Source organism: Colias eurytheme, chromosome 16, assembly GCF_061535395.1.
Source record: "Colias eurytheme isolate Ceu_HAF_F1 chromosome 16, ilColEury1 Martin Lab GWU primary, whole genome shotgun sequence".
Lineage (NCBI taxonomy): Eukaryota > Metazoa > Arthropoda > Insecta > Lepidoptera > Pieridae > Colias > Colias eurytheme.
The window spans coordinates 2,124,869-2,145,776 of NC_142995.1; the positions used below are offsets into that span (position 1 = coordinate 2,124,869).

Sequence of the window (20,908 nt, forward strand, 5' to 3'; positions counted from 1 at the left end):
CGAGAATTTTATATATAAGAAGAAAGATATTATTAATAACAATAACAATAACAATAATCTTTATTTCCAAAAAATATAAGATGCATAGAAATTGAAAACCCTTGCTCCCACACTAGGATTCCCTGTGTCGTGGGAACAAGTATCTTCCAGTGGTACATTTTAATCCCTATGCTAAGAAAATAAACTATCACATTAAAAATCTTCTATACAAAACAATTTTTTTATTTATATTAAATACTTTGATACAATATAAATTCGTTAAGATATATAAATTCATGCTAACTACTTAAATAATATAGATTGATTTAAATGTTACCTATAAGCTTCATCCACACAAAAGGAGATAAACATATAAATTCATGCTCTCATCTCACAAATATAAGAATATAGTCTTTAAGATGACAAAGATATATTTTACTTTCGCGTATCTTTCAACCGTTCCAATAATAATTAAGATAACAATGTTTTATACTAATCATTAGAGATATCTAAATATTTGCGTCTATTTCTTCTATATTTTTCATATAAATTATATCGTACCTATTTTCAATCTTGATATAATGATTTTCTTCTACTTTATTAATTTTAATTTGTTATATTTATTTTATTATATCAGCAGGAAGTTTATGTTTATCACTTTCTAAATTCTACGACAAATGAATAATTTTTCGTATTCTTTAAAATTTTTAATTGTAATTAGCTAACTCTACTTTATCAATTAATATTTTTGAGAGATTTTAGTAGAGAATTATTTATTCCTACACTTTAAAAATCTTATACATAGTTAGTCTACAAATCTACAAATGAGCGATTAATCCATATGGATGTTTATGGATGTGTGACCATAACCATGACTCACTGCCAATTACCATAGACATTAGACAATGATTGGGAAACCCTATGCGCAAGGTGCAAGTAATGTATCAAAAATAGTCGTTAAATTTTAAAAATAAATAGACTACCGGATGTCCCAAATGTTTGCCATAAATATGTATATATATGTAAACTATTTTTGTCAATACATTGTACATATAACCAAAAATAAAATATTTATTAGATAATATGATCTATTATTGTAGAAAAACGAATTCATCACTAGAACATTACAAGAACTTACTTATTAAAATAGTTGAAATCTCCAGTAATTTCACACAACGCCATAGCTCAGACGAATATACAAAAAAAATCTTTTATTCTGTTGGATTTTGAGGTAGACCTCTTATTTTGTTTAATTGATGACTAATAACTTAAAAATTGGCTCAAATAAGTAATTTAGTACGGGAATCGTCAATAACTTGCTAGAGAAAGCTGTTTCCTGGTGCCAGTGTTTAACTCATATTATAGTAAACTTAAATGCAAATGTATAATGTACCTAGAATACATTACATACAATATTGTATGTATGCACCTACATAATATTAAAGTTCATTACGGTCCGTAAAAAATATTTGAAAAATTGAAAAAATAAAAATAATTCACAAAAAATGGCCTTGACCTTATCTCATTTTGAAAGGCTTATATTTTTTTAAGTTCACGAAAAATGACCTTGACCCTCAAATTTCAAAAAAGGACATTTACTACGTCACAATCATTACGATTCTAATGTCACGTACAAACGAATTACGAGGAAAGCCGCAGTCATCAACCGTCATCCGCGCGGCTGTGACGTGTCGGTGGCGGCCTTTGGGAATTACTATTTATTTGTATATCGATGTTTATTAATAGGATGACACTGAATTAGGCGCCTCTGCGTAATCGTAGGGTGACCATGATTGAGTTGGGAAATAAAATATCATGTTGTTATTCCAAGAAATAATGATTACATATTAAATTTTTAACATAGGTATACATTTAATCACAATTTATGAAATTCTCTTAATAAATTAAAAATAGGGTAAACATTAAATTCACTATCACAATCACTACGCCCACACCAAATAAAGTAATTTTCTTCCCCATATTAATTAAACTAACACAAATCTAATGACAACAATTTTTTTTACAAACGATTGGCGCTCTACGTGTAAATGCTTATATGTAATTTGATCTCAGTTTTGTCTTTATTAACAAACTTGAAGTTCATAAAGAGGATGTAAAATTATATTATGTTCTACGCAGACTATAAATACTACAAAGTCTAAAAACAACTACAAATTAGGTAGGTATAATTAAAATCAAATAGTATTCAACGTTCTCATTTAACAGATATCATGTCTTTGTAATCATACTTTTAAATTAATTAATACCTAGTTATGTTATCGTTTAATTTCTTTTCCATAATATTTTTTGTTACAGTAATAAGAAATCCTCTCAGTGTTAAAATTGCTTTTCATTGAGACTAAGTTATATTCAATGTGTATTCATGCAGTCTGTATAGGTCTATATTCGATAATTGGAACCATTTAGTTCAATGTGAACTTTGGTAAGTACACGCGTATAAAATATATAAAAAAAAGTTAAATTATACAAATAAATTCATCTGAATGTTCCAATAACAATATAAGCGCGAAAGTTTCTAAGAATTTTGGTACAGATTATTATTTGTTTCTTACTTTTTTACGCAAAAACAGCCGATTAGGTCTGAAATTTGGTACAGAGATAGATTATAATATTATAGTCTGTTCAAAGGTCATTTTTCAAGCGGGTACCACGTGAATGACGCTGTGATTTCCATCTAGTTTGTATATAAATTGAATTACAATAATTGATCAATAATTCTAATAATTATTAATCTACTCCTTCAGCAAATGTACATTTCTTCTCCTACATCAACATACTTGAATCCTATCTCCTCCTCAACATACTTGAATCCTAAGAATAATTTAAACCAAAAAGCAAATATATATAGTTAATATTGTTAAAATGAATTTATCCGCTAAACCCAAAAATCATATACACCACACATCTGAATACAACGTATCAAGATATATGCGGCGCGTTTTGACTGAGGCGTTAGTTGCGTGCGCGCACTTGTGTCGGCGGTTTTTGCTTGTGTTCTGTGCTGTGTTTGTGAAATATATTATTTTTGAGAGTTTATTTGAGAGGTGAATAAAATTACTTTTTTTTTGTTATAAAAAAATGTGTAATTTTTTTGAAAATCGTGTGTTAAATTATATAATTTTTTTGGAATACAAATTCGGTTTACTTAAAGATAACGTATGATCAAATTTGTTTATATTATGTATTTAAAACATGTTACAACAAATTATTAAAAAACTCTCTAAATACAAGTAGTCAAGAATAATTATAGGTATCTCAAATGATAAATACATAACATCCTTAGATTAAGGATTGGTTGGAGGAGATTGGAGGAGGTTGGAGGAGATTTAGATTAAGGAAGTTGGACCAATCCTTAATCTAAGATAACATCATTGTTTGATTTTAAATTATAATAAGACTTAAAAAAATGTTCTTTTGATGGTTTTTGTATTAAACGTTTAACAGGTTTGATAATGAGGACGGGATTGACCTCTACTTTTTGTAGCATATTTCGGTTCAAGTAATTCGTTTTTATTTCACGTAAATCAATAGCTTCTTGAGACGGCTTTCAAAGAGGCTCTTTGAAAACTACTTTTTTAAGCATCAGTATCCCTAAGTATATTCATTACTCAATGTGATTGTATAGTAGTAGAATAAGTAGGTAAATAAATAATTATGTTCAAGATATCTAATACTTATCATACGCCCTCAAATCAATATCAGCAAAAAAAAGAATCAAGCATAAGCAAGCATAATATCTTGTACTATAATAATTATAATAATCTAGAGATCTTCGGAATATTTGAAAATAATGGTATGTCAGAATTATTTACAGAGTTGCATTGTTCAGGAACTTTTTATGACTTCCGATTTTAAAATAGTCGTGTTGTTTCGAAAAGTCGATCGAAATACTAAAATAGACGTGTTATTTGCAACTGTGAATCAGTTTAAATATATTGTACTATTCATTTTCAAAACTAGAGAGATTTTTTTATGAACTACCAATGCTTATGAATTAGAAAGCATATTATATTAAAACAATTGTTATTTTCTTTTTTATTATTAGATTTTAAACTCAAAATGGCGCTATCTTAATCAATACGTTCATTTATGAACACATAACATACAAATATCAAATATACCATAATGATTATACAACGCAAATAATTATCGAAGTACCTATAAATAATTACAATGGGAACAATTCCTATGTAATTCTGCGAACATATGCAATAAAATGCTAAAAATCGTTTAACAATAATAACTTCTAAATTATACCTTTATAATTCTGTATACTTTTCAATCATAGTGATGATTTTGTGTGGGTTTGAAAATATTTACTTTAAACCAGTTTTCTTGTTGACTGTGTATAAAACAATTAATAGGCTCTAAGAGTTAAATTTGTCTTTAGAATTTTTAGAATAATTTTATTAGATATATTTTTACTATAAATACTCTATTGGATGAATGGAATGAGATATCTTTATGGAACAAAAATACAAATAATACTTATATGATTATTATATAAAAATATGAAACGAAAATTTATAGGTAAGCTCTATTATGGACCATTAGATTTCACGCATAGAGCCTCTATCTTATATATATATATATATAAAATTCTCGTGTCACAATGTTAGTCTGCATACTCCTCCGAAACGGGTGGACCGATTCTCATGAAATTTTCTGTGCATATCGGGTAAGTCTGAGAATCGGCCAACATCTATTTTTCATATGTACCACGGGCGAAGCCGGGGCGGGTCGCTAGTAGTCTATATATATGTACAATTCAAATTTTAATTAGAGTAAAATTCCAGAGCTCTACCTAATCTTACGGCTCTTGGGATTTTCTTTAAACAACTAATTTTCTAACAGTGCATTTAGATCAAACGAACATAGAGCTAGAGCATTCGAGCTAGACCATTATTTAGTTACGTTTTAGTCTAAACGAAAACTCGTATTCAGGGTTGTTCAGTATTAGAACATTGCATAGAATCTTTTCAAACGCACTAAGAACAACGAAAGATTGCTCAACACGTTTTTACACTAAATTATAGATTTTCGTTTCATTTAATTAAGTACTTAGTTACTTCAAAGTTATTATAAAATTAGAGTATTATGTGAAAACATAGAACTTTGGAATTAAATAGCAACTCTATGTAAAAACACCGACTAATTTATAGTAAATAACTTTTCCCATAAACTGAACAGTTACATAAAACGTTTATTTGTATACCTACTATACTTTTAAATTGTAAATATTTAACAAAATGTATTAATTTTTATCCAGGAATATAGAAAATGGAGCCCTTACTAGTAGACGTAGTACATTTTTATCCGAGAGAAAACGCACAGCCTCATAATACTGTTAAGTAAGTATGATTACTTTTAAATACTCCTATTTTTTCGGTTTATATAATAGTGTAAGGTTTTTAATGAACTATTCTATGAATTAACTAAGAAATAAATTTATTTATTGTTAAATAAAACCATACGCTAAATAGTACACGGTATACTATTCGCGTGCTATATTTTAGAAGATTTAATTTAAATATTTAATAGTTCTTATTTTATGTATTCCATTAGTAATTTAATTTCTAATTGTAAACTAAAAGCATTAAAAACCAATTACAATGCTCTACATAAAAATACTTTACGAAAATAGATTAATAGTTTTTTTAGGGACAGCTGATAAAAATTAGCAACATTCTGTTTTCTTTGAACGGTTGGCTGATGGTAGCGACTCTCCCTTCGAAGCCAGAGGTCGTGGGTTCGATTTCCACCCAGGGAAAATACTTGTGTGATGAACATCGATGTTTGCTCTGTGTCTGGGTGTTAAATATTATTATCTACATGTCTGTATCAGCCTTTTGGTTTCCATACCTAAAACAAGCGAAAGCTAAGGATCAGATCGTGTCCTGTGTGAAAAATGTCCTGAAATATCAATTTATTCTCATTTTTCAATATCATAAAATTTGATTAAAACAGATTCGAAGTAGTGAACGAAGAAACTCCCGTGTGCACGATAGTGAGGCGAGGTCAACCCTTCAATGGTGTGGTGAGGTTCAACAGACCGTATGATGAAAATGATGATCTGGTGCAATTCGTTTTTACCCTGGGTAAGATGGTATTTTGTAATATTAAGGGCCGACTTTTCAATCCATAGTTAAAAGTTATCCGCCCAATAAAGTATTACACGATAATATTAAAATGTCACCCGTAAACTGTCAAATACGGCCAAAGAATACATTTTTGAAATGGTAGTTTAGTACGTTATTCGACGAATAAGTATTAACCAAGGATTGAAAAATCAACCCTAAACGTTTACAGATAAATAATCAGATAAATTTAGCGAATTTAATATTTTAATTAATGTTTTACTTTACTACTTGAATTTGGTTTATTCTAAAGATAAATTTGATTCAGAAGACAGTTTTGGATATTATGTTAAAATTTTAAGCAGTTGATAAACCTTTCTATTTTATAGAAATGTGTGTGTGCGCATGAATTTTTTTTAAATAGGTAGGTACATGTAGTTTCCTAGTGGGATCCTAAAGTAAGTCTTTATAATATGGAGACCAGATCACTAATAGACTAATTATAGACTAGAACACATACCTACTTCGACACTTTTTTGTGTTTAATTATATCTATACCTACATACTAATATTGTAAATCTGAAGAGTTTGTTGGTTTGAACGCGCTAATCTCAGGAACTACTGGTCCATTTTGAAAAATTCTTTCGGTGTTAGATAGCCCATTTATCGAGGAAGGCTATAGGCTATAATATGTATATACAAGAGGATAAAATAGGGAATGAAGTTTGTATAAGAGTTTGTACCATGAAAATTAATCTATTCCACGCAGGCGAAGCTGCGGGCAACAGCTAGTTGCTGTATAATGTACATAGATAGGTACATTAAGACTGATACGAATTTCACACTCAATAAGTACTCGATCCATCATGTGCAAATAATTAGGGTCATTAACACGTCTGGTCCAGTCTACCTAGATCTCGACTAGAATTATATTTCTATTTCTAGCGCATATCTAAGTCTATAATGAGTATATTCATTTTTTTTTTGTTTTGTATAAATTAGCAATAAGTTTCCCATGTACATACTAGTTTTATTGAAGAGTAATAAATAAATAAATAAATAAAATATTCGTAGTAATTTTAAATACATTTTTTATTAATAGAGTCTACCTATAACGTGGTACTTTCAGTATTTAAATATTATATTTCTTAACTTTTTAACACGTATTTATTATCTTCACCCGTATGTTAGTATGTAACCGTCTCCTTTAGACTCGATTTTGGGACACTTTAAACGGACACATTTAATGCAAACTTAGTACCAAGGATCGGTGAAAATACCATATTATTTATTTATTTTAAGGAGATAAACCTGCGCTAGATACGCAGGGTTCCATCTACTTGAAGCGTGATGCTGTAACAGACAAATATACATGGACTGCAAAGCTGCTCAGCGTACAAGAAGATAACACTTTATCTTTTGAGGTAAGTTACAATTTCCTTTTATATCTCAATACTCCACTAGTTTTTCTTATTTTTTGTAATATTTTTCCTTGACATTTTCCTATTTAATACAAAAATATCTTTATATTAGAAGTTTCGAACGTAGTTCCTGAGAAATATGCAAACAATACAGCTTCAAAATATTAGTAGATATAAATTGGAATAGAACACTTAAACATTAAAATTCTAATCACATAGATGTTGCAGGCCAATTGTACGATTTCCTCATACAAATTTGATTATTTTCTAAACTTTATTTCAAAGAGCACGTAAACCAAATTGAAAACAATTGTGTAAAACTATAGTATTCATACTAAAGCTACTACGTTTCATGTCGTAAATTAATTTAGACCAAACAGCATTGGAATTTCTTAGAAGAGTTGCATGTGCATCTCACATTGGATATGATTTAATCGCTTACTCAACCGTTACGATTGCCAATTGGTAGGAAATAAATATTAATAATATAGTCTGTATAATAATTAAATAACTGTGACAAAGAATATTGTTATTTAAATAAGTGTGGGAAGATTTACGTATCCTTATTCCTTATTGACTATTTAGTAATCTGTCCTAATATGTGGTCAATTATCACTATTATCACAGTAGGTATTACAATTGTAATACTGTGCTATTTTTTTCAGTTTTCACGCCCAAACCGCACGTACAAACTTTTAAGAAAATTCTGCTTGAAAACTTTTTACTAAGTAAAAAGAGTAAAGACACATATTTGGCGCCAAATAAAGACTGCAAAAAAATAATCACCCCCAATTATATTATCTTAAACATTTTTTTTAAGTGTGGCCTTTGATATTTTCATAATAAAATTTAAATTCACAACAATTAAAATTTTTTGTAAGTCTCAGTTAAAATGCATCGCACTAGAAGCAGGAAATGATTACTGTTTATTTTATATCAAGGAAAACAAATTTGTAATTGACCAATTAATTAATGTTTGTTAAATTTGGATAGAGTGGATAAGCTTTTTAGTTCTTATTACAGTTTCAATACTTGATCGTAGCTATGTAGATATTAAAACAAGCCAGTTTTATAATTATAAATGCATGTGGCTTTGGAAAATAAAAAAAGAGTCTGTATTTGTTTTTTTTTTTATTACACATACACATGCATATACCCATAATGATTCGCAAATATTCATTTTGTATAATAATAAAAGATAATATTATAATTTATAACTACCTAATCCTCAGCTATTTATGCAGATATTTGATTAACATAAAACTATGATAAAACGTAAATACAAACGGATTTTATAATCAAACATTTATATTCTAATCTTTGAATAGCTTAGCCAAAAATATATTCACGTTATCATTGTATACTACGTATCATCATCATCATCAGCCCATATAAGTTCCCACTGCTGGGACACGGGCCTCCTATGAGGGTGCAGGCCATAATCCACCACGCTGGCCAGGTGCGGGTTGCTATACTACGTATAGGCGGACCCATAACATTAATTATGAATAGCATGGACGTATAAAAAAAGACGGACGCCGAACAAACAACGTGAAGCCACCATAGTAAGCTAGCGATCGTGTAAAGACAATAAACACGCACACACTCTCACCATAGTAAGCTAGTCGGCCGCCATTACATCGTGAACTACCGACTGATTAACTGCGTCACTGTTTCACAAAAAATATTTAAAATGCCGTCTTGCGTGGTTAAATGGTGTCGCAACAGTACAATTTTAAATAACAAAACACAAGGGATTACATTCCACAGGGAAGCAAGTTATTTCTTTTATGTTTTAATGCCAAAATTATTACGGCAAAATTTATAGAAAAAAATACAGCCGCCATTGTCATCAGGACAGCTGTTGCCATGGCAACATGGCACACACACATGGATGTTTCGCCGCCATTACTAGGCTTCACTCAATGTTTAGGCGATATACCGTCCGTCTTTTTTTATACGTCCATGATGAATAGTATTTCTTTACTCTATGATTTATGATGAGTTGTCAAAAGTATGGCGCCTATTTTAAACATTATTTAGGCACCGTAAATAATTATTTAAATATTGAATACCATAGTTATGATTAAAACAATGTGATTAGTAGTTATAGAGTCATTATAGTTATGGTTAGGTTTGTGTTAGTATTCATAAATTATATAATATTCATAGACATGAATGAACTAAATGAGCTTTTGTTTAATTTAATCTGTTTTCAATTCACAGTTTCATTATCATCTTTTTACGATCTAGTAATACGACTTAGGGTGCACTCACACACATCAGTCACCGTCAAGTCACCGATGACTGATCGGTGACGGTTTGTGTACGTATCCACAAACACCAGTCACCGTCATGTTGTCCGTCAGTCACGTCGCCGGTTTGACTGAATCATTGAACACATACATCAGGTTAGTGAGTGATTAGACGTGTGTCACGCTAGAGAACATGTAGCAATTGACGGTAGCACGACGCTGACTGAACTGAGACGTGACGGCACCGGGTGAGTGGGGATAAAAGTATGATACATGTATGGAAAGATTATTTGACGTGCCTGACCGGGGACGTCACTGATAGATTTCGTGCCGGCGACTGTCGTGTGGGAACAGAGTCATACTAGAACTATTGATACATATTTTTTTTTAATCCTGTCCGGTGACGTGCCGTGACGGTGACTGATGTGTGTGAGTGCACCCTTAATATTAATGTATAAATACCTAATTATTTATCTTCGAATAAACTATTAATTCTCAGGAATTTAGGTCCTTAAACATAAAATAAATCCTAGGACAACCTAGTAGCATAAAAATTCTTGATTTTAATTAAAAAAAAAACAAAATATCATAAATCCTAGACAGTAATGTGCAGTAAAAACTAATTTAAGTTTGTTTTAAATTTACTTTAGAACTTGTTTGAAAATTGCATACTTAGTGCATTTAAATCTATCAAGCGGTCAAATCAAGGTTATGTATATTCTCTGTGTTTGGAATAATAATTCGACGGCAACAAAATGTTAGAAATATTACAAACACGTATATACATCTGCGTGTGCGTATGAAAATTGGAAAATGACGGTGTGGATTAAGAATATCCGTTTAAATACAAATTATTGGTTTCAAACGCATGCCTAATAGATTTACTTAGTGATCTTAGGATTTGGGAAGTTTTATTTGTATTGTTTATGTTATTTATTTGTATGTAGGAGTGGCTATTTATTCTGCGTTACTTCCTAAACGACTAGACAGAATTTTAATAAACTTTTGGTCGTAACAATTGATTTTTAATTAAGTATTGTAAAAAAAAATATTTACATTTTTCTTTTAAATTTTTCTGATTCGGTCGAAGTCGCGGGATATCACCTAGTTATGAGCATATGGGCAAAAACTAATGACCGACAAGTTTCACACAATTATCAGCGAGACATCGTGAAACTGGTTTATTTTCGTCTGGATATCTTATATTAAATTTAAGTTATTACTTATGAAATATTTGACAAGTCGATTTATCAAGTTATTTTAAATTCTAAGATAAAATTGCTTTTAATAACCGGTACCTGTGACATGCGACACTATTGGTGATATGATTAAATTCATTTTTAATTTAAGTTAAATTTATTTAAAGGCAACTAAGTCCCGTTAATAATTATTTTGCTATACAGAAAAAATCTTGATTTAATTTGACATTACAAGCAAAATCATTTACATTTATTTATTTGTATTTACCTACTTAGTACAGGTAAAGATTTGTTAAGGTAAACCTACATTTCGCACCTAAAGGAAATAATGAATAAGGAAAAATGTATGTTTAAACAATTGCATACATAGTCATAATAAGGTTAAATAAAACCAACAATATTATTTAATTTCTTTATTTCGTAAAATATTACAAAAACTAAAGTTCTTCGATAATTTAATTTCATTTATTTATTCAGAACATCAAAGGTCCACTTGTATAATAAACGAGTACTTATATTTTTTCTATGCAAACATTCAAAGTGAAAATAACTATCGACATATTATTTTTTCGTAGATATCTACACCAGTAACATTGCCTGTGGGCTGCTGGTCATTACGCGTAGTCACCAGAACAAAGAGCTCACAATCCCGGGAAGTGTACGACTTTGACCAGGACATCTACTTTTTATTCAACCCATGGAACCCAGGTAAATTTAAATTTATGTAATCTTTATTTAGAATACACCTTTCCATGTAATAACGAAACATTTTGTTAGTTTCTATCGATACGATCCGAAAATTAAAGTTGTCATCAAACAATCTTTCAGCTATAGTCATAACCAAACGACCCATTAGCTATAACATAAAATTCAAACATCCTATCTATAACCATATCTAATATCAGTTCGAAATACCTATAGCAAAGCAAAAACTCGAACAGATATAGCAATAGCAATAATCAATCGAAAGTTAAAAGGTTATAACTATAGATAAGCCGGTTGGCTTTGTTGGTAGTGGCCCTGTCTTCCAGGCCAGAGGTCGTGGGTTCGATTCCCACCCGGGGCAAATATTTGTGTGATGAACATATTTATTTTCTCTGTGTCTGGGTGTTAATTATCTATATAAGTATTTATTTAAAATTATATATGTATGTTTATCAGCCATCTGGTTTCCATAACACAAGCGAAAGCTTAGTATGGGATCGTGCCGTGTGCGAAAAATTGTCCTGAAATATTTATTTATTTATAAAAATAATCTACATCAGCTACAACAAATGTTTAACCATAGCTATAACCAATCGAACTTTAAATATAACTTTTACTACATTCCAGACGACCAAACATTCATGGAAGACACGTCCCTCCTCCAAGAGTATGTGTTGAGCGATGTAGGCAAGGTATGGGTGGGGCCCATTAAGAGTACGCGAGGCAAACCCTGGTTGTATGGGCAGTTTGATGCGGCTGTGTTACCGGCTTGTATGTTGATGCTGGATAGAGCTGAAGTGCCGTTCCAACAGTGAGTGTTCTGTTTGTGTGTCTATTGTATATGTGGTCCATATTTATATGCCTACGTTTTTGATTTCAATTGGGAGCCACCTTCAAAAAGGTATCCAGTAATTTAAGAAGGATACATGGTGATAAAGTTCTAATACAGACATTCATGGTTTAAATGGATTATCAAATACAATTTCTGATTTATTTTCTTAGGCAGTTTACAGTGGATGTTTCACAAATTGTGAAATACAGAAAAATTTCCAAGCTATTGAGTTGGCTACATATTAAGAACTATCGGCATCTCTGTCTACCAAATAACTATAAGAAAATCCATCAGCTATGTTTTGCTTGTGAACTTTGCACCTTCAATAATGTTTTTTCTTACAGCCGCGGTGACCCAGTAAAACTAACCCGCGCGATATCCCGCGTAGTTAACTCTAATGACGAAGGCGGAGTACTTGTAGGGCGTTGGGACGGACAGTATGAAGATGGAACTGCGCCAGCTGACTGGGCTGGATCTGTGGAGATATTGGCACAGTTCCTGGAAACACAGGAGCCTGTGCAGTATGGGCAGTGTTGGGTGTTCGCTGGTGTTGTTACTACTGGTAAGTGTGGGATAGTGGGCGTGGGCAATGTGGGTAGTGCTAGGTATTTCCAGGTACAAACCACTGTAAGTAAGCTGACCCGTATAGTTATCGCTGGTAGTATGGTCAGTGCTGGGTGTTCGACCGTTGTTACTTCTAGTAAGTGCAGTAGCGGGTACATGGTATATGGTAATAAGGTGTTAGACTTCTGCCAATACCCATTTTTAAATCGGGTAACCTTTTAAGCTGGTGGGTCACCTGACAGAAAGCAATCGCGACAGCCCACACATCATAAAGAGCTCAAATACGACATACAACAGTAATACGAATTAAAATTAGCATAATGGATATTCCCTCAGGATATCATCAAGTAGCCATCTGTAGTGTGTTCTGATTTCTCATTGAGATTAAACTAATATTTATTCAAAGTTTATATAAATAGTTAAAATGAAGCTTAAATGTGCTGCGCAGTTAAGTAAATAATAACTCAATTTGTCCATTATCAATATCAACGACGCAATCAATCTATTTGAATTCAAAACAAGTCACGTATTAGATGATATCCTAAAAGTCGTGGATTCTGTCCAAGTCTTATTAATATTAATAAAGGAGGTTTATGTTAAATTAATCTGAGATACAAAGGTTATCTTTTATTCTGTAATTAGGATACATGAATAGGTTCATTGAAATTGTAATTGCTTGTCTTTGAATTTTATATTTTATTCCTCGCGTATTAAGATGAGTTTGTTTTGATTTGTAAAAAGTCAATCATCTTTGTAAGATCTGCACGTTTAAAGTAAAAACGTGACTTTGATCAATCTAAGTCTAAATCTTATTTAGAATCATAAGTAAACAAATAATTTAGAAAATAGTTATATGAATAGGAAAACGAACAGCCGATACCTGTGCATTTTCATTTGTTTTTCATCAAGCAGATAAGAGATAATTTTGGGATTGCCAAATTATTCAGAGTATTGCAATCCATTCGAAAAAAAACATAATATATTTTTTGTTGTTGTTTATTTATTATACCTATTCTGACGACGCGGTTGGCGCAGTGGTAAAGTAACTGCCTACTGAGCCGACGGTCCCGGGTTCGATCCCCGGTCAGGGCAAATATTTGGGTGATGAACTCAATTATTTGTTCTTGGGTCTGGGTGTTATTATATATATATGTATTTATTAAATTAAATATTATATTTATCGTCGCCTAGTACCCACTACACAAGCCTTAATTGAGCTTACTGTGGGACTGGGTCGAATTGTGTAATAATGTCCTATAATATATTTTATTTATTTATTATACATATATTTATCTTTATAGTATGCCGTGCACTCGGCATTCCTTCCCGAGTGGTATCTAATTTGGTATCAGCCCACGACGCAAACAGTTCACTTACAGTGGACAAATATTACACTGAAACTATGGAAGAAATGGACTATGATCCTAATAACCCAGAAGGTGCTGATTCCATCTGGAATTACCATGTATGGAATGATGTGTGGATGGCCAGACCTGATTTGCCACCTGGTGAGTTAGATTTTTGCTCTGGACTGTTATTTCTATAAATGTTTTGTAATTTGATTTTGTTATTCAATTTTGCTTGGAATTGTCTGTTCTGAAATTTCACATTCCCATCTCACAATTTTCCAAATGGTCAACCATTTAACAAAAGAAGTTTTAAGAATTTAAATGCCTTTAATCTATCTCTCTACCCCATTTTTTATGTTTCTATTTAAGTGTTTAAAGTGGCAAAAAAAAATGTCTATAATTTAAAAATCATATTTACCAGGCTACGGTGGTTGGCAAGCAATTGATGCTACGCCACAGGAAACATCATCAGGCCAGTTCCAATGCGGACCGGCTCCGCTAGAAGCGATCAAACAAGGAGTGATAGGTTTAGGGTATGACGTGGAGTTCATGCTGGCTTCAGTCAACGCTGACCTGATGAGGTGGAGGAGAGACCCTGAAGAAGAAACAGGGTTCTCTATGGTGGATACTAATAACTATCAGTAAGTATTCGTCTTACAATTTTCAGCAAGGCTATAAAGTATAAAGGCCTATAAACTTGCCAAGTCTTTACTGGTGCGTCCTTTTACGTGCACCCCTTACGTGTTATGTACTGATTCTTTTTGAAGTGAAAACTTCTTTAGCGTCGTTGGGTATAAAATCTGAAACTCGCGTCAGGACACGTGGCCTGATCGAAAAAGCGTAAGACGGACTTTTTTTTTAGCCCTTATATTCCATGCGTAAGACGGATACCATTCCAAAATATCAAACATGCTGAACGTTAATAATCAAGTTTTCACTTCTGCCGGCACTCCCGGAGTGCAACCCGTCTTTTTTTTATATGTATGCCCTATTCAACTTCCTTTAAGTTTAGGTATTTTATCGTGCGTTTCCACTTTCCTATATCCATATCGTTGTTTATGAATTAAATTAAAAATAGGCTCTTAAATCGTCCTTGTCGATATTATGATGGACTGTCTTATGCCATTTTTAAGCTATTGCATAGCTTCTATCGCGGGCCTTGAGCGCGGGGACCGAATCCAGAAATTGCGTAACGAAAAACCTCACGCTCCCCACTCCGACGGGCGCGGAGGTGTGGCTTGAAGGCATAGCATCCAATAGCTTTATCGCGGCAGTCCCCGAGTGCCACACGTCTTTTTGAAGTGAAAACTTCTTTAGCGGCGTTGAGCACTTTTTCTGTAATGGGTATAAAATCATAAACTCGCGTCAGGACACGTGACCGAAAAAGCGTAAGACGGATACCATTCCAAAATATCAAACATGCTCAACGTTAAGCGCGTCACACACGGTGAAGATACTATAATATTTTATCTTAAGATACTGTTATATTTTATATTACAGTATCTTAACGCATCCGGTATCAGCGTTCGGACCATCATTTTTCTTTTTTTCATTGCGTACTAAGACTCCTGTAGAACCGCCATCCTGTTACAAATGACCCACAAAATTTCGCGTCATTTGTAACAGGATGGCGGTTCTACAGGAGTCTTAGTACGCAATGACAAAAAGAAAAATGATGGTCCGAACGCTGATACCGGATGCGTTAAGATACTGTAATATAAAATATAACAGTATCTTAAGATAAAATATTATAGTATCTTCACCGTGTGTGACGCGCTATAATCATAAAGTTTTCACTTCTGCCGGCACTCCCGGAGTGCAACACGTCTTTTTTTTGGTTTAACTCTCATCTCTATTAATTAAAAGAAACATTTCCCCTACAGCATCGGTCGCATGGTGCTCACAAAGAAGCCGTTCGTGTTCGACCCGCTGGGTGACGCAGACCGCGCTGACGTCACGGCGCTGTACAAGCACCGCGAGGGCACCGCGTCCGAGCGCCTCGCGCTGTGGAACGGCGTGCGGTACTCCGAGCGGGCCAAGAGGTGCTCTACATGTCACTCTACACACTACACACTACACACACACCGCGCTGACGTCACGGCGCTGTACAAGCACCGCGAGGGCACCGCGTCCGAGCGCCTCGCGCTGTGGAACGGCGTGCGGTACTCCGAGCGGGCCAAGAGGTGCTCTACATGTCACTCTACACACTACACACTACACACACACCGCGCTGACGTCACGGCGCTGTACAAGCACCGCGAGGGCACCGCGTCCGAGCGCCTCGCGCTGTGGAACGGCGTGCGGTACTCCGAGCGGGCCAAGAGGTGCTCTACATGTCACTCTACACACTACACACTACACACACACCGCGCTGACGTCACGGCGCTGTACAAGCACCGCGAGGGCACCGCGTCCGAGCGCCTCGCGCTGTGGAACGGCGTGCGGTACTCCGAGCGGGCCAAGAGGTGCTCTACATGTCACTCTACACACTACACACTACACACACACCGCGCTGACGTCACGGCGCTGTACAAGCACCGCGAGGGCACCGCGTCCGAGCGCCTCGCGCTGTGGAACGGCGTGCGGTACTCCGAGCGGGCCAAGAGGTGCTCTACATGTCACTCTACACACTACACACTACACACACACCGCGCTGACGTCACGGCGCTGTACAAGCACCGCGAGGGCACCGCGTCCGAGCGCCTCGCGCTGTGGAACGGCGTGCGGTACTCCGAGCGGGCCAAGAGGTGCTCTACATGTCACTCTACACACTACACACTACACACACACCGCGCTGACGTCACGGCGCTGTACAAGCACCGCGAGGGCACCGCGTCCGAGCGCCTCGCGCTGTGGAACGGCGTGCGGTACTCCGAGCGGGCCAAGAGGTGCTCTACATACATGCTGCTCTACATACAACATGCACGCGTCGCTCTACAACAAACACGCAATACACCAAACTACATATCGCTCTACATACCACTCTACATGTCACTCTACATACTACATGCAACACCTCGCTCTACATATCGCTATATACACTGACTGCTCCTCTACATGTCGCTCTACATACTACACGCAACACGTCGCTCTACATTCTGCACTCTGCCCGTCGCTCTATATAATAACTATGAGCTCTACATTCTGCACTCCCCGTTGCTTAAATACCATCAGCTGCGTCTCGACATGTCACTCCATCTATAATGCACTCTACTCATCGCTCTTAATACAACATGCAAAATGAACGCTCTACACACTGCTCTCGACCCACCGCTCTCTATATACCGCCCCACTACATTCTACATGACGTTTTACATAAAGCTCCGTTACACACTAAATACTACATACTACATTCTACACGATGCTCTACATACCACATTCTACACGATGTTTAACACGCTATTCCACACAAAACCACTTTCCCTAAATCAAAAATTTCCCCATTCCAGGTACTACGCAGTAGCGTCCTCACTAACTAACGACGTGACGTTCAAACTGCGAGACATCGACACAGTGCCCATCGGCAAGGACTTCAGGGTCACTGTGGATATTGAGAACACGTCTGATCAGGTAATTATCCATACTAATATTATAAAATGCGAAAGTAACTCTGTCTGTCTGTCTGTTACTCAATCACGCCTAAACTACTGAACCAATTTGCATGAAATTTGGTATGAAGATATTTTGATACCCGAGAAAGGACATAGGCTACTTTTTATTGCGAAATATGTACCACGGGCGAAGCCGGGGCGGACCACTAGTATCTTATATATTATGAAAGATTTATAGACTATTTAAAATTTACTTAGATTGTATGGTCCTTCTAGCCGGATCTAATTATTGATTCAAATAATCTCGCGCACTGTTATAAAACTTTATATTAATTATTTCATTTCTCATTTATTCAAAATTGAACTTATTGACACTAGATATTTGTGTTTCTAAAATTGTTGATCGTTTGTTATAAGTAGCAGCTTTGAATATTTTTAGAAATTAAGATTTTTTTTTGTAGAGTATTCATTGGAAATAATTAAAAAAATAATCTTATTTGTTTTATCGCAGGGTCGTAACATAAAAGCAGCGTTATCAGCCACAAGTGTCTTCTACAATGGTGTTAAAGCTGATCTGCTAAAAAAAGTCGAAGGCAAAATCTTCGTGGGACCTCAGAAAAGTATGTATTTTTTCTTTCAGATAACTAGTTACTTATTTTGAGATCTCAAAAATTATATGGCTCGAGTAACTAGTCCATTATCATAAATATCAAAAACATTTCAAATAGAAAGCGATATAAGCGATATTAAATTGAATTTTTGTGTTGGAACACAAACATTCGATCACGAAGCGGGATTCGAACCCGCGTCTTCCGCCAAGATCAGATTTTATTTCGCTTGAATCGAATTATTTAGAAATAATTTAATACTTAATCATTTTGAGTGCTATAATTTCTAGCATTGAAAGCTCTTTTTAGTAGTAACTACTTCACTACATTACTATGTAACAGTCGCTTTTTCTGGTCCTATGTCCCTATGTATGCTTAAATCTATAAAACTACGCAACGGATCTTGATGCGGTTTTTTGTAATAGATAGTGATTCTAGATTCAAGAGGAAGGTTTTAGTATATAATTTATTAAGAATTAGACAAAGCGGGCGAAACCGCAGGCGGAAAGCTAGTAAATAATAAACCAAATTTATTTTCTAGAGGAACAAGTGAGCATACTAGTAACAGCAGAGGAGTATCTCCCAAAATTGGTAGAATATTGCAATGTGAAGATATCAGCAATGGCCATAGTGGACGATACCAAGCAGTCCTGGGCTGATGATGATGACTTCCAAGTGTTGAAGCCTAATATTAATATTAAGGTAAGTGGTGAAAGGAAAAAATGGGATTTGTGTTCGATAAAATATTTAGTTATGATTATATTACTTATGGTAGTATTAATTTGAATTCAAATTCAGGTTAAGGTTCATAATGCTCTTGAATAATCTTGATACGGTAGACGTTGGATGAGATTGTCATTTAGTTATTTACTATGAACAACATTGTGTACTGTTCAACGGAGTCGTCAGTGGATAAACATCATCTCATATTCACAAGCCAAAATTATAATTAAATAAGAATAAATATTCTTAATAACTTCATTGGCTTGGCTTTGCTACATTTTCCTTTTATGATATTTTTTTAAAGAATAGGAAAAAGGCCGGATTCGAACCCGCGTCTTTTCGCCATACCAGGCCAACACCTAGTCTCTTAGCCATTTTTCTGGTGACCGATTTTTGTCTATTCTTTAAAAATGTATAAAACATTTGATTGTTATAAAACTAAAATATTAAATGTACTTAGGAATAAACAGGAACTTTGTTGGCTTTTGCCTTACTTTCTATATTTCTCCCCAGTTCAACGAGGACCCCATCCTCGGTTCCCCCTGTACCCTGGAGCTCTCCTTCCCCAACCCCCTGGAGCACCCCCTCACGGGGGGCGAGTTCCGTCTCTCCAGCAGTGGGGTCACTCCCCGCACTGTGAGGCTGCCTGTAGGGGATGTTGACGGGAAGGGGTTGGTTACTGCCACACTGCAGGTTCAACCTACTGTAAGTATTTATTAAATTATCAGCGATAACACAATGCTATCATCATACAGTGAATTATAATTTCGGTCACGGTTACACTACCGGTGCAGCCTACTGTAAGTAGTGTCATTAATTAAAGTGCGTCACACACGGTGAAGATACTATAATATTTTATGTTAAGATTCTCTAATATAAATATTACAGTATCTTAAGGTATCCGGTATCAGCGTTCTGACCATCATCTATCTTTTTGTCATTGCGTACTAAGACCCCTGTAGAACCGCCATCCTGTTACAAATGACCCGAAACACTGACACAAAATTTCGGGACATGTCATAAGTAAAGTCTCGGTGAGTTCCTCTCCAGCAGCAGTTCATGTTATATTTTTATTCTACACACATCATAAATTTTCAAATAGAAACCTGTCCTATGCCTACTTCTTTAATCGCATAATATCTAAATTGTACGAGATCTAAATATAAAAAAATAAAACTCAAATTCAATTTATTAATACTTTTTATTTAAAATTCTAGAAACTGGGCAAGATTAACTTCGTAGCAACGTTCAAATCCAACGAACTGAAGGACATCAACGGAGCGGCTTCTGTTGAAGTTTTCGACGCGTAAAGTAATTAAGAATATAGTATTTCTATTTATAATCTGTACGACTATTGATAAAATTGTCATATTATGTATTCTTATATTATCTGTACTTCCTTCCTTTATTTTGAATAAAATATTGTTTAAAAGCAAGCTAATTAGAATACATTCAAAACTTTACTTTGAATAAAAAATATGCTACAAACTTTGTATAAAATTGATTGTTTCATGTAAGTAGGTTTAAACATTATGAAATATAAGTATTTTTTGTAAGTTATCAGAATAGAATAAGCAATCATACTCATAGTGTAAGTTTAGTGCCATAAAATGGTGTGTATGGT

The 20,908-nt window shown here is 34.3% G+C and overlaps 1 protein-coding gene across 1 annotated transcript; it reads left to right on the forward strand.

Moving 5' to 3' along the window:
• Positions 1 to 2,952: 2,952 nt before the first annotated feature.
• On the forward strand, positions 2,953 to 20,653 carry LOC149901585 (hemocyte protein-glutamine gamma-glutamyltransferase-like). Its single transcript, XM_090110782.1, has 15 exons — positions 2,953 to 3,044; positions 5,270 to 5,351; positions 5,968 to 6,098; positions 7,380 to 7,501; positions 11,528 to 11,660; positions 12,285 to 12,468; positions 12,834 to 13,051; positions 14,355 to 14,561; positions 14,824 to 15,043; positions 16,286 to 17,290; positions 17,852 to 17,972; positions 18,465 to 18,573; positions 19,103 to 19,263; positions 19,798 to 19,989; positions 20,502 to 20,653. The coding sequence occupies exons 2-15, from the start codon at positions 5,281 to 5,283 to the stop codon at positions 20,592 to 20,594; spliced, it is 2,967 nt and encodes a 988-aa protein (XP_089966908.1). The 5' UTR covers positions 2,953 to 3,044; positions 5,270 to 5,280; the 3' UTR covers positions 20,595 to 20,653.
• Positions 20,654 to 20,908: the final 255 nt, after the last annotated feature.